Source organism: Haemaphysalis longicornis, unplaced genomic scaffold (assembly GCF_048455015.1).
Source record: "Haemaphysalis longicornis isolate Haplotype H1 unplaced genomic scaffold, Haemaphysalis longicornis Haplotype H1 scaffold_3, whole genome shotgun sequence".
Lineage (NCBI taxonomy): Eukaryota > Metazoa > Arthropoda > Arachnida > Ixodida > Ixodidae > Haemaphysalis > Haemaphysalis longicornis.
Genome location: NW_027526335.1, coordinates 19,605,307 through 19,619,022, shown reverse-complemented (window position 1 = coordinate 19,619,022; position 13,716 = coordinate 19,605,307). Strand labels below are relative to the sequence as shown.

Below are 13,716 nucleotides of genomic sequence, written 5' to 3'. Positions count from 1 at the left end.
ACACAAAACAGAGGTCAGCGATGTTTTGGTTATCAAGAACACACATTCGCTTTCCACAGAAGCCACCGGCTACTGATTTCAAGCTCGGTTGCTGAAACTGGAGAGCACACTAGATGCGCCTTGAGAGGGTCACAACCTCAACATGTGGTGTAGAGAGTCTTTGGCGCCTCTTTTAAAATTTATACAGCCTCTGCATGGGGAGATTAGGGTTCTTGGTAGTCGCCCACTCGGTACAGTAGAACCCCGCTAATGCATTCTTGGTTCATACGATTTCCCGGTTACCACCCTCTCAGTTGTGAACACTAAAAATTCCCCATAGTACGTTTCTTACCGGATAGTACGGTTTCCCGGATTGTACGTTTCGCCCTCACATTTTTTTTAAACGTATCAACGAGGTTCTACTCTAATGGGGCTGCAGTAGCTGGCGGCGCTGCCGCTTTTAAAATTTTGGGCCCCGTCTGCCACGCTTCACTCAAACCATCATACAGGGTGCTGTAAAGATCAGAGAAGAGAAATAAATTGCACTGGTAGTCATTCCACACAGACTCAATTGATTTGAAACAGCACAAACTAACAATCTCTCACTGTGGCTACAATTTACGTGACTGAGCCAAAGATACACGACTTCACCGTTTAAATCTTTTTGCTGTATGAATTGTGATGTCGTGAATCGTGAAAGGGAACTGGTGGAGAATTTTACCGTACTTACCCTATTTTAACGCGCACTTTTTTTCCGGAAAAATAGGCCGAAAAATCGCATGCGCGTAGAATCGGATACGAAACCGAAACTGCCAAAACAGCGAAAATTTCGTCCCACCCATCACCATCACCATCTCAAGATGGTGCCAAAGCTTTTAGCAACGATTTTTCGGACGCAGGAAGCATAAGTATAGTGGCTAGAATTCTAGGCACTATAGCATAGGCGCCTAGGCTTTTCTACCGGCGTTGCCACAAATCGTCAAATCGTTTCGCTTGTGCGCTTGATAACAGCAATCGCTTGCGCACTTGATAACAGCAGTGGCTCTCACGTGTTCAAAACGAGCGGTCGGCTGTAGCGTGCGCCTCTGGAGAAGCTCGCAAGGTGGTCGTGCGAGGCGTGGGCCACGATCCCATCGACCATGGTTGAACGTTCGTTCAAAAGTGTGGCATCGCGAACGCGCTTGATGGCACCGAGGACGAGATGTTGTGGTCAGCGAAGAGTGACGAGGAGTGAGATGAGTGAGATTACTTCGGGAAATAAATGGCCCATTTCTCTCGCATTCGTTTGTCTGGGTCACTAAGTTCCGTCCATGTTAGAATCGGAGGTGCAAGTTTTTTCGGTTTTTTGCCAGGAAAATCAGGTGCGCGTTAGAATCGGGTAAGTACGGTAAACGTTTTTATTTGTAAGGAGCAATATGATAAGAACCCTACAAAATGCAAAATGAATGTAACTTGAATTTAAAAAGACGGTGATGGCCATTTGTAAGCATCGTGTCAGTTTCGATTTTTGTCTTGTGTTCTGTGTGGTGCACAAGTGCTGTCTATGTTAAACACGCGAGCAACCATCGTGTATTACTGCCAACAGTGTCTGTGACAGCCAGAGGAAAGAGTGCCAAACTATTACTGGAGGCAACTAGGCGATGAGGGGTGCTCCTTTGTCCTGTACTTCACCACCCACAATGCTAACTAGCTATGGGGCACTTCCCACGCCTTCGGTTGCACAGAATTACTGCTTAGCCATGCCTTGTGTATTGCTTGTAATTTGTTACCTTTCTTTTGTAACAAAAAAACAATTAGCAAAGCAGGGAACAAGGATTGGAGAAAGAAGTGCCAGCTCCATATTTTATTTCTAAACCAACAAATCATCCTTTGTTGCTGGGAGAAAGGTCAAAGGGCTGTGAAGAGTGTGATTCTTCTGTGCGAACAAAGAGCTATCGAGCCTTCATTGTCTGCTTAGCTCCATAGGCTTGAAGGGCGTAGGTCTCGTAGAATTAATTTTGTAGAACAAACAATTGTTTGCACGAAGCTTTAGGGGCACATTAGTTTCCTTTTTTTTTTGTAGAAACATTAAGCAAATTATTATATGGTCCTCAAAAATGGAGCTAAATAAATTCTAGTGTAATGAAATAAATTTAAACAGGAGTTTTTAAATTGTAATGCAAACTTCTTCAGTCAAATGCAAAAGTTTGTAAACGTTGGAAGGTATGTTTATATTAAAAAAAAAAGTGATGATGTTCTGAACCATACAAAATGCTTCTTTCTCGCCAATAGCAAACAGTTTTGTAGATATGGAAGTCCTAGCTTCAGTTTTCAAGTTACAAAAAATTATGTCGAGCTTTATACCGGACATGCCACTTGACAGTCAATGCAGGGTCCCCTTCCTAGGCAGCATGACGTCATTGTTGTGCGAATGAAAACCATTTAAACCATGTGCAGTCAAACCGGGACCTAACAAAACTCGATCTTCCGAATTTCCTGATCTAACGATCAAATACGGATTCCCCTGCAGGTTCCCATACAGCTCAATGCTTTTATGAACTCGGACTTACAAAATAGATTCAATGCCATTCCCGATTTAACAAAGTATTTTGAGAAACAGACACATTAAAAAAGGAGCACGTTTGAGTTGTTTTGTCAAAACACCACGAAGAGTTCCACGTCAGAAAAAAAAAAAATAACAAAATTGGGCCCATCTTCCCGCGAGGGGGACTTGAGTAAATGCGTCGCATAGGGGGTGGGTGTATTGCGTTATCGTTTAGTGTTTGGGGAGTTGGTGGTAGTGAATGCATTGTATCAGCAGCTTCTTGACGTAGTTTGAATGAGTCAAGGATATAAGGCGCGTTCGTAGCCTCCCGTTCTGTGTCGGCTTTGTGGCGCAGTGGGTAGAGCACCGTGTACATTGCGTTCCGCCCGCAGGGTCGAGGGATCGAAACCAGGTGCCGGATAGTATTTTTTTTTTATATAGTGTAGGGGGAGGGGTGCGGATTACGACTATGGACGTCAACGCGGGTGACATCGTGAGTTACTGAAATGCTCTGCATTTAAAAGCATCTAGTTTTGTTTTACAAAACTCTACGAGATAAACTCGGCAATCCTGTGGCCGCGGATTACGGCGTCTCGCCCAGCACACTTTACACAATCCTGAAAGAAAGGAACGCCATCATCCATGCTTTTAGTCTGGAATTGCGTTGAAGAAAAATAACCTCAAGACCACCTTGCACGGAAGGTTGGAGGAAGTTTACGTGGTTCAAGGATATGAAAGCCAAGAATGTTCCGTTCAGTGGGGAAGTGGTACAACAAAAAGCACTGTGTTTCGCACGCCTGCTTGGGTGCGACAGACTTCAGGGCAAGCCCCGGCTGTCTTATTATTTTTACCACGAACTTTTAGTGTATTGCTAAATTATCGGCAGGCGAAGCGCTGCGGTCGGCGCAATTACGATGTCATGGTAGCTGCTGGGATGCACCTCCCTTTAGGCATAGAATTTATGGAATCAGCTGCTTGTAAAATGTCAGTCCCGATTTTACGAAGTTCTCGATTTAACGAAATAATTCGAGGCTCCCGGTGATTTCGTTAGATCGGGATTTAACTGTAGTGCTGTATAAATGAGACACATGACGTTGCCAACAGGAGCAAAAAAAAAAGGTCTGAAATACCACACAAATGAAACAGAGCAGGGGAAAGTTTGATGGACTGCCACTGGTCTTGTTGGCTGGTTTTTCTGATTGTTGCTTTCCAAACTGGCATCGGAGTTAGTGCTGTTGGGGTCATCAAAGAAAGTAAATATGGACAGAAGTGAATCGCTAGAAAGATGTCACTTGGGAGCAGCAGCAGCACTTGTTTAGGCAGCCATGTTTCTCAGTAGCGTAGTGTTTTGTGTTCCTGGAGTTAGTTCCGAAATCACCACAGCATTGGGGAAAAAAAAAAAAAAAGTGGAAGCAAGAACTTGTTGTTTAGATGTTTGTGTTTTTCAGAATCAGAATGAATGTATTTGTTACTGCTGTACTGCATACCCGCTGTGCCTCCAGTTTTCTTTTTTTGTTTTGTGAGATCTTCAGTGCAATATTTAGTGTGCCAACTTGTGCACTTGGAAACGAACGTGCTTGCGACTTGAACACATTTTATTGTTGTTAATGCCAGAAATTTGGATAGGACTACGATCAGTTTTGTGAAAGTTTAGAATAATGCTAAAAATTGGCTATGAAATAATTCGGAAAGTCTGCGCATGCATTTTGTTTTGCTGGCACCACTCTCTTTCGGCAGAACTGTTGTGAGAGATGTTTCTTCTCTTGCTTCTGGGTTTCTGTTTTTCACCTTCGTCCGAAAAGCAGACCGGGACTAAACCACCGTCCTGGTGCTCAGCGGCACGTGGTGCTAGCCGTGTGGTGCCGCATTGCAGTGTGTGCTGATCATGCCGCGCCTCCCCTGGTGCAGGACATTGAGGAGGAGGAGGTGGCCCCCATGCTGCCCCCTGTCCACCGCCACAGCAGCCTGTCCACCCTGAACAGCAGCCGCAAGGACTCAGGCATTCGGAGCAGGCAGAGCAGCATCCAGGACACAGTCAGTAGTGCACCTGCACTTGCACCGCTCGCTGCTCCCCTCTCTTTGTCCTCAAATTATGCCAGTCCTTTGCACCCCATTCAAGTGTCCTAACTGTGAAAGGATTGGCTACTGTACATTCTCGTTGTTCATGCTGACTGCTCTCTCGGAATGATTAAGTGTTTTAGATGGCCAGAGAACACCCCTACAAGAGGCACAACCTATGCAAGGGTGTAGTTCATCCTTATTGCGCCACTTTATTTGGTGTCTCAATGGAATAGCTTGAAGCGTCAATTGATGAGAAGGGGTAATTAAGCGGTCGCTAACCCCAAACCCTAAAAACAATGAAAAAAATACTAGTTATCATCTAAGCAGACCGCAGAAGCCTTCATTGTTGTGGGTATCCTGAATTTCCAAATCCTAACACTCTTGGATATGGTGCCAGTAACAAGTTTCTTTCTGGGAAAGGTTTGCTTGTTTGTGTGCTTGCTTGCTTGCACGAGGAAGGACATAATAGGTGATCAAAATGAATGAAACAGAATTATGAACACGCAAGGGCCGCAAAACAAGGTCACGAAGCCTCACAGCAAGAGATTTAACAGAATAACGGGATAAAACAATTGGAATAGAGAGAGCTAGGCATGGGACTGCAAGGCAAACAGTGGACGAGCGAGTGTCCTTGAAACACACTGACAGTTACCCCTGCTGCACCGTTCTTTTGGATTAATTAGCTGTGTATGTGGGCTGTTAAATGGGCAGGATATGCAAATCCGACACTTAGCTGTTCGCTATTGAGTGTCCAGTGTAGCCTGATAAGAATATTGCAGCTGTAAAAAAAAAAAAAAAACATTGAGAACGAAGAAGACCTTTCTTCAAAAAAAGTCGTCTAGAGCATGAAATGCAAATGTGAATTTTTCTACTGAGCAAGCCTGCAAGGAAGAGAGTGAGCAAGCAGCCAAGCAAGCTTGCATTCCTAGTGCAGTGGACAGCCTTTATTCATTCTTTGCCAATCCCTTGCGTGTTGATAGTTGATCTTATGAGGTGCACTCAGCAACTGGCAAAGGGCCGAGGCAGTTTTGTCCTCCTAATACCGATTGGCCAATTGATTTATGCATCCTTGGCCGATTCCCTATGTGTGTGTGTGCCCCACATGCGATTATGTGCTTGGGGTGGTTCTTTTTTTTTTGTCCTGAGAGCAGATGACTCTAGAGATCTGCTATCTTGTAACAAACTCGTGTTTTAGCGTTGGTGGTACCAGTTAAGGAAAATTTTATAAATCGTACCAAATTATTCTTTGCCATCTGGAAATCACAGTGCTTCAACAAAGCTTCTGTATAAAACCCTGTTGTGCTTAAATAATGGCAAAGGCATTGGGGCATAGTGCTTATGATTATTGCTTGCGAATTGATGGGACCCAGGTTTTGTCACCGGTACACTGACTAGTGTGCCTTTAATTTCAAATTTGTGTTGAAGAGTCTGCGTACTTACGCAAGCAAAAAATCTGGAGGCGGGGTTGGGTACTACTGATAAAAGCATTTCATGCCTAAAGAAGAAACACCTATCCGATGCTGGGCGTTCACCTGTAGACGTGCAGTTTCCAAAGAAAGTGCAGCACCACCTGAGCCAAGGCTGCAGTTTTTGGCTCGCTCGCTTAAAGAAGTTCAGTGTTTGGTGTATTGCATGATGGTCAGTGATGTCAGTGCCATGCACCACAGTGGAACCGTGTGGGAGCATAATCCTTGAGTGGGCCTAGTAAAGAAGTTTGGCATTGTAGTAAGCACAACACATTGATGGCTCATAATTTTGCACTAAATTAGCCAGTATTATGAATAGGCCCTTTCTTGGCTTCACCCATTGGCAGTTGTGCTGCATACCTGAAACTTGGGAATGATCCCAAACTTAGACCAAGACTGTCGCAGCTGAATCATTTGGCAAGTATCAAAGTCTATATCATTGATGGCCAACAAAAACTTTCTTGAAAAATGAGTTTTGCCTTTATGTGCTTGAAGGAAACTGGAAAAGCACTAGTTAGGACCTCCAACCAAATCACTCACCTCTTTCACGCCGGCCCACATTCCAAGCACATGTAATTCTGTCCGGATGAAGACTACGGCTTTCCTAAAACATTTCAGGATGATCTGTTGCAGATTCATCATTATAGATGCTTAATAAGCACGGATCTGTTGGGCCACTTAATTGGTTTTGCCATAAAAACACTACTCGCCAAAATGGCCTACTAATTTAATTTGCCAAGAATGTTTGTGTGTCTATTCTAAAATATTGCAAAACGTATTTCAAGTCGCGACCGTGAAAGCTGAACAAAATCAGACAGCATGAGGATCACTAATGTACTTTGTTAATGGGGCCATGAAGACAAAATACAAGTTTGTTTTATTTGAAAAATTTGGTGTTTTACGGTGCCACCAGCATTTGTCTTGGCGCAAATGATGCTTTATTCACTGATAAATTGCACAATTTGAACAAAAACTTTAATTTTCTGTTAAATCGTGCGTTTCGTGACGTCAGCGATGACGCTTCCAGGGCATGTACAGCCTTTGTCAAAATTTTGTGGGCCAATCCTAAGCCTTCTCGACCACACAAAATTCAAAGAATCGGGTTTACCTTTAAATGTGGCAAAAATATATTAAGGCAGTAAGAAAGAAAGGTATTTTCTCTAGCTTTCCTGCATAAAAGGTTTAGCCTCGCTCGGGGCGTAAGCTTGTACATTGAGTTTTTTGCAGCTTGCGCGTTTCCGGCTTGGCCCACAAAATTGTGACAAAGACTGTACCTAACATGAATGTTAGTCTGCTGACTAAGGCTGCAGCCATGGCTCAGCGAACGGTGAAACGTATTTTGTTTTTTCGTCTACTATCCGTCCCCCTATATGGCACTACAATACCGACAGGACCACTGTCCGCACTCGCGTTGTTTTTGACCTGATTTGTACCTGGCTTATTTTGGTTACGGTTGATAGTGGTCGTTTCATGAAATATTGCGTACGATCGACAAACAGGATATCGTAAGAAAGTGTCACTTATGCCAGCTGGCTATTGTCGTGCCAGACAAGCCAAACGTGCCATGGCCGGCATAGTGCACACGGTATGCTTTGGCGCTTCTATGTTTACGTGTTCATTCATAACCTTCATTGTTTACCCACCATTCCTACTGGTATAAAAAGATATATGCACTAAATTTAGGTGCAACTAGCTCATTCTGCAAGCTTATAACCCTTGTTCAGTTCGGGTTGGATTTTGTCAGTCTCAGCCAATCGCAACGAGCTGCCCATAATACGGCATAAGTTCAGTGTGGAAAAGTAGCTACGGTTTTGCATGTCTATTCTGTGTTTTCCTCATTATACAGCTTATTTGAGTGAAGCTTCAATTACAAGTGATGTCAGTGTTATTCTAACAATGCAATCTTATGAATGAACGAACTTGCATTTCGTCTTCATCGCCCCTTTAACAAGTGCCCTGCGACTTCATTTGGTGTGGTGAACAGGGCCGCTATTCACAACAAGAACTACCTTGAAGTTTTGTACCAACTGCGCCATTAGCTCGAAACATGAAGCAAAGTTCAGCACTGCCTTGTTACTGAAGTTTCAGTCCATTGTCACTTGTGGGTTGAAAAAAAAAAAAACAAGGACAAAATGCATATTATGTAACAAAAAAGTTATAAAGTTATCAAACTTTTGCCACAAAAAAAGAAGTTCCTGGGAGACTGGAAGTACAAACCTCTCAATTATGAGGCGTGCATCTAACTGTTCAACTAATTCTATACTTATTATTGCTATGAAGAATTCAGCACACAAAGTTTGGTTGCCAACGAATACAGTCAGCTGTGTTCAGTTTTCGTCGTATTTGAGAAATTCTGGTCATGGTACAACTTTTTTCTCACTCACCTATCTTGCAGATGAGCCCCATCTTGCTAATACCACAAACAGTGTAGCCAGGGATTCTTTACTGAACTCATAAATAGCTGTGGCGCACCCCTGATCTCCCCAAACACAAGCCAAGGTAGCCATGAATGCAAAACCACTACAATTCCAGTTGTCTTGGGCAATAGCTTTCATCGGACAGACATAGCTTGATTGAATTTATCTCAAGGCAGTTGATTGGCGCTAGAGAAAGGAGATGTCGTTGTTTTTTGAGGAACGTATTTATTGATGTCGTACAATGCTAAAAAATGTCCCCAAATGTTGAGACGGACTATTAAACCTGAAAGCCACTGCCCGCGCTTTGATGCTCGCTGACTATGCCACTTCCGGTGTTGGCACTGATATCTGCCGAAAGTAGGCATCCGCATGTCGCTCGCAAGCACACAAGTTGATGTGTATTTGGGCAGTGCACACTGGTAGGAGATTGTTGGGAATATGCTGCATATGCCTGGGCCTTTTGGCTTAGGTTGCCACATTAGCCATCGTAAGGAGCTTGTACACTTTTATAGAGTTATAATAGAGCCACCAACTAAAACTAGTTCATAAATGTAGCCATCAGAAAAAGTAGTGACTTAGACTAGACAAAGTGGCAGCTGATTTTGAAGCTAAATTTGCATGGCAGAATTTTCCGTGTAATGTAGTAAGTATTGAGGACCTTATGTCATTTTATTGATTAATATAAAGTGCGCATTTTAGGGGCATTTATATCGTTCTGATAAAGTTGTTGTACGTCAAGTGTGCATACATATGCACATAGACGGGCACATACCCACAAGGGGGATTGGCCTAGGCTTGGTGATACAGCTTATCAAATCAATGATTTCAAATCAGTTATACCAAATCAACAGCTTCAGTCAAATCAGTAGAAGAGTAATCTGAACGTTATCTGACACTAAAATTTGGAGTCCCCTCATCCCTCATACATTACCCTGGGAGTTAGTTGCACATACCCACCAAAAGGGAGGGATTTGGCATGGTGCAGTAAGACAGACAATCAAATAAACAAGCTCAGTAAACCAATTCAGCAGTTCCAACCAAGATCATAATCAATAAATCAATTTCAGTCAATCAAGAATAACTTGGGCTGATGCTGAAATTTGCAGTGGGTTCACCTTTGTGGCCATTCGTAATAATTTTTTTTTGGTGGCATGACAGAAAAATATTGATGGTGGTTGGCAGTAGCATATAACTTTCCAGGCTTTGAGGAGTCCATATTTTATTATCTGAACAAGCAGAGTGCTTTAAAAGCCCTTGAATATGGAATCGGCAAGCAGAAAAGGCCCTGCCTTTCAGAGCAAAACCTTCTTATCTTTGATGCCCAAAACTTTAGATTTTTTTGCTTAAGATTGTTAAAACATTTTTATGATCTAAAAGAACTTTCAACATCACAAATATGAAGTCAGAAAAAAATTTGGTTCATTTGGACGGACACTAGGACACACTGGGCACTGGCTGCCCATACTATATCAGTTGAACAAGAATCTACCTTGATCAGCATGATTTGTGGTTCCAGTGAAGACAATAACAAAAAGTTTGTATTGCTATCATTTGTAATAACAACGAAATTGCACAATTTCGGTTACCTGTCACTAGCCCATTGAGCCCCCGGGCTCGATGCGAGTTGACACGCATAAACAAAACTTTTTTTTAGAACACGGAAGTTCGTGCTGCCTTCTATTTTTTACTTTTCAAAGGTCCGGGAACCTTTGACTGTCAACACATGGTGTTAAAGGTTGAAAAAAAAAAAAAGCACAAAGTGCGAGAGAAAAAATATTGTTTGAGTTGTTGCCCCTGAGCAACATTGGGCATCAAAGGGCTAATTAGTTGAAACATTGTAAAGAATCAGCGGGCAGCATATGCCGGTCACATACGTGGAAGTCGTCCTTAGATTCCTTTAAATGGGCAACACAGAAAGTTAGTGCTATGTCTTTTCTAAATGCTGCTGCTTCTTACTAAATAGCCCTGAGGTCTATAAATCCTTACAGGTGCTAATGACTTTCAATGCATTACTACAGAAATGTGAAGCTGTAGTCAATCTGTGCCAGTTTGTTTCGCAGTATGGTGGTTGGTGAGTGTTGTTGTTTTCAATATTGTTGGTAAAATTCCAGTGGACCTGCATGGTTCTTTTATTTTCATTTTTTTTTTGTTCCGATCACCTTGAATGTCAGTATTTTCAGGTGTAGTCTGCAAACCTAATAACACCATCATTGTGCTGCATTTATTTCTTCAGAGTTCTTAATGAAATCATGTATAGTGTGTTTCGGTAAAGAGTCTTCCTGGTTTTAACCTGATTCTATTTTTTGGGTGAGTCTTGTATGCACTAAAATCATCTCATAGCAAAGCAGGCTATAGCCAACTATTGAGTAATCACACTCCTCATTTACAATAATGGTGGTAGATCAAGCATTGGCCCTCCTTTCAACATTATAGCCTTATACCCTGTCTGAAATCAATAATTCAGGCTGGTCATATGTGCCAGGTTCTACAAGGGCTCATGAAATCATCGTAACAGTGTAGCACCTCCTAGTAACAGTGAAGATTTGCAGGTAGTGATATTTTCTGTATTGCTTTTTCTCCAGTCTATACCCGGGGACAACTTTCTGTGGCAATGGAGAAAAAGCTACGGTGGGGGCTAACTGCTTCGGGTTACTGCGCCAAAGTAGTTCCCTGGTTTCAGCTTCTGTGTGACAGATACATCTTTGCGGCAGTTTATTTCTTCGCATGAGTTTCGTGGTTGAGTGCCCTGAATCTGATCACCGAGCATGCAGGCACATTGACATCTCTTTCCCTACGGTTCATCTGTTTCTCAACACAAGCCAACTGGAGAACTGGAGACTGGAGAACTCAGACTAACTTAACAAATTATATTGTGGATGTTACTATCCAGCTTCATATCATACAGAAATGACGTGAGTCCCGTCATTGCTGCAGTTTTGAGGGCATGCATTGACATGTGAACTCTTCTGAGGCTGAAGACTGGGGAGCACCATGGACATGTGTAGCTTGCTTACATAGCACGGGCACGGTATATCGAAGGAGCGGTGCGCACACACTAGGCGGGGAGTCAAATCCCATTTGGATCGCGTTGAGTGCATTGAAGGGTGAAACTATCGTAACCGCTGCACTCTTGTCTTTCTGTAACTCTAGGTAATCTTCCAGTCGCCAAGCGAAGCTGTTTTACGCTTGGGACTTCAGGGTACCACTCAGAACCTCCGCCTTTAGCCGTGTGACAGTACGCTAACATGCGCCGGCAAGCCAGCTAACTGAACGAAATGTGGAAACGGTGGAGGGTCCACGCTTCGTCATTCTCGCTTGGGCGTACACATTGCAGACAACTTGCTTTGTTTGTTCTGACAGCTTTTGTTTCTTAAGCTTCTTGAAAATCTTGTGCCCGAATAAATTGGCGACCTACCGTAGGGAAAGGAAGCTGCTGTCGACGATGACGCCATGTTTTTTTCTGAAGAGAACCTATGTGAAGCCAGTGGCAAACGCCGTAAGCAAGAAAACCCGTCAATCTAAAAAATAATGCTCTCTGTTTCACATATTCTGGATAATAATTTAGTGGTATTATCAATCCAAAGCTGAAAAATAAGAAAATCATACTTTTTTAACTGCTTAAGTTACGCGTAGGAGATAATTTTTGTTAAAATACTTCCAGCTGCGCAGCGAAACAGTGTGGCTCAACTCTGTAGCCTTGACAGCATTGCCGCAGAAGGCTGTCCCCGAGTGTTGTTACAGATGAGGCACACTAAAGCATTAAATGCTGATGGTGATCATCTCTAATTAAGACACTGCACTGACTACTGCATGATGCTCCAGCATCATGTTTAAAAAAAAAGCAAAATTAAAAAAAAATATTCCCAATAAATATTTTTTCTTCCTCCTCCTCTTCCCACCACCAGAGAAGTTCAAAAGCGCCCACTTACAGTTAGTGACTGATGAAAGGAGAAATTCGAGTTATAGTTTTGATTTTCAGGAAAGAAATAGTAAAAACTAAGAAACATTTTCAATCTCAAAAGTGCCAAGTTTGAAGTGCGTTTTTCTACGTGGGGGAAGGGGGACAGAGAGAAGAAGAAAAAATGAAAAAGCAGCAAGAAAAAGTCAGTACAGACTATAAATGTCATCTGCTGTGACGTTTATGGCAGACAACAGACATTTGAAAGGGCACTCGAAATGATGACACTGCTTTGCAGCGCCGGTATTCCCAAAACATTCGCAACCAGCTCATCAGGCTTGCTTGAAAGTTATGCTAACATGCTTTGAATGCCTAATGCATATTTCCCTTCTTCCTCTTGAAAATAAAAGTGCAAAGAAAATATGCACAGTGTTTCATATGATGGGAAAATGAACATGCCCATCCTGTGTCTCTTGGCGCCTTTATTCTGTTTTTAAAACACAATGTTAGTGTGTTTCGATAGCAGCCTTGGTATATCGACTGGGAGAATTCCCGATGCGTGTGACCTTTAGCGTATTGTTCTGTCTGGAGTGCCGACTCATCACTCATCGTGCCTTGTTGTTGGTTTTTAGCATGTCTGCCTGCCTCTCACCTTCTGCTGTTTTTGCTCATCCAGATGCCGCGGCAAGCTAAGGCGCTGCGCTTTAATAACAATGTTCCCGTGTTTGTCAGCATGTGGCAGGTGAACATCGTCAAGGTATACTACCTGGGTGGTGTCATGCCAAGCGGCATTTGCCCCCCTCCCTTTTTTTTTGCACTGTTGCACTCTCGGACAGAATGCACTTCAGGGAGAGCAGAAAGGGCTTGTAAAACATCCCGCAAGGAGGGAAACTCACAAACTCCCAATTTCACACTTTGAGTGGCGCATCTTTGGTACACCTCAAGGGTGCTCCTTGTCCCCTCTACTGTTCTGTTATCTGGGGCTGCTTTTTGTTACCAACCAGGCTAGTTACACTTCCTTGTCAGCAAACAAACCTAAAGTGAATTCCGAGGTTTGTCTTAAAGCAATTTCATGCAGAGGTTTGGTGAAAAATAATATTAAAGGGACCCTGCAACACTCTTTGAGCAGTGCAAGTAAACCTGCGCAACGTTTAGATTACACTGCCAGGAATACCTGAGCCAAATATTACACGTGCACGTGAAGCGGTGAGCGCGCAAATCGATGTGAAAGACGCGGAAAAACAAACCGCTCTCTCTTCAGTTGGCCTCATCATGCATGGCCTGAGGGACGTCACATAGGCCATGGCTGCCCGATCGACTGTCACTGGTCAACTTCGCGGGTAGATTCTCCCATTTCCGTCGTCGTCATCG

The 13,716-nt window shown here is 43.1% G+C and overlaps 1 protein-coding gene across 7 annotated transcripts in view; it reads left to right on the top strand.

The window, feature by feature from the left end:
* Ac13e (Adenylyl cyclase 13E) overlaps positions 1–13,716 on the top strand; it is a 202,406-nt gene that overhangs the window by 177,685 nt on the left and 11,005 nt on the right. For 6 of the 7 annotated variants that reach the window (XM_077702520.1, XM_077702516.1, XM_077702517.1 and 3 more), the window contains exons 5-6: positions 4,412–4,537; positions 13,022–13,102. In XM_077702520.1, coding sequence (XP_077558646.1) covers positions 4,412–4,537; positions 13,022–13,102 — 207 coding nt within the window. The remainder of the gene's footprint in view (positions 1–4,411; positions 4,538–13,021; positions 13,103–13,716) is intronic. The other variant, XM_077702521.1, reaches the window with a different exon arrangement.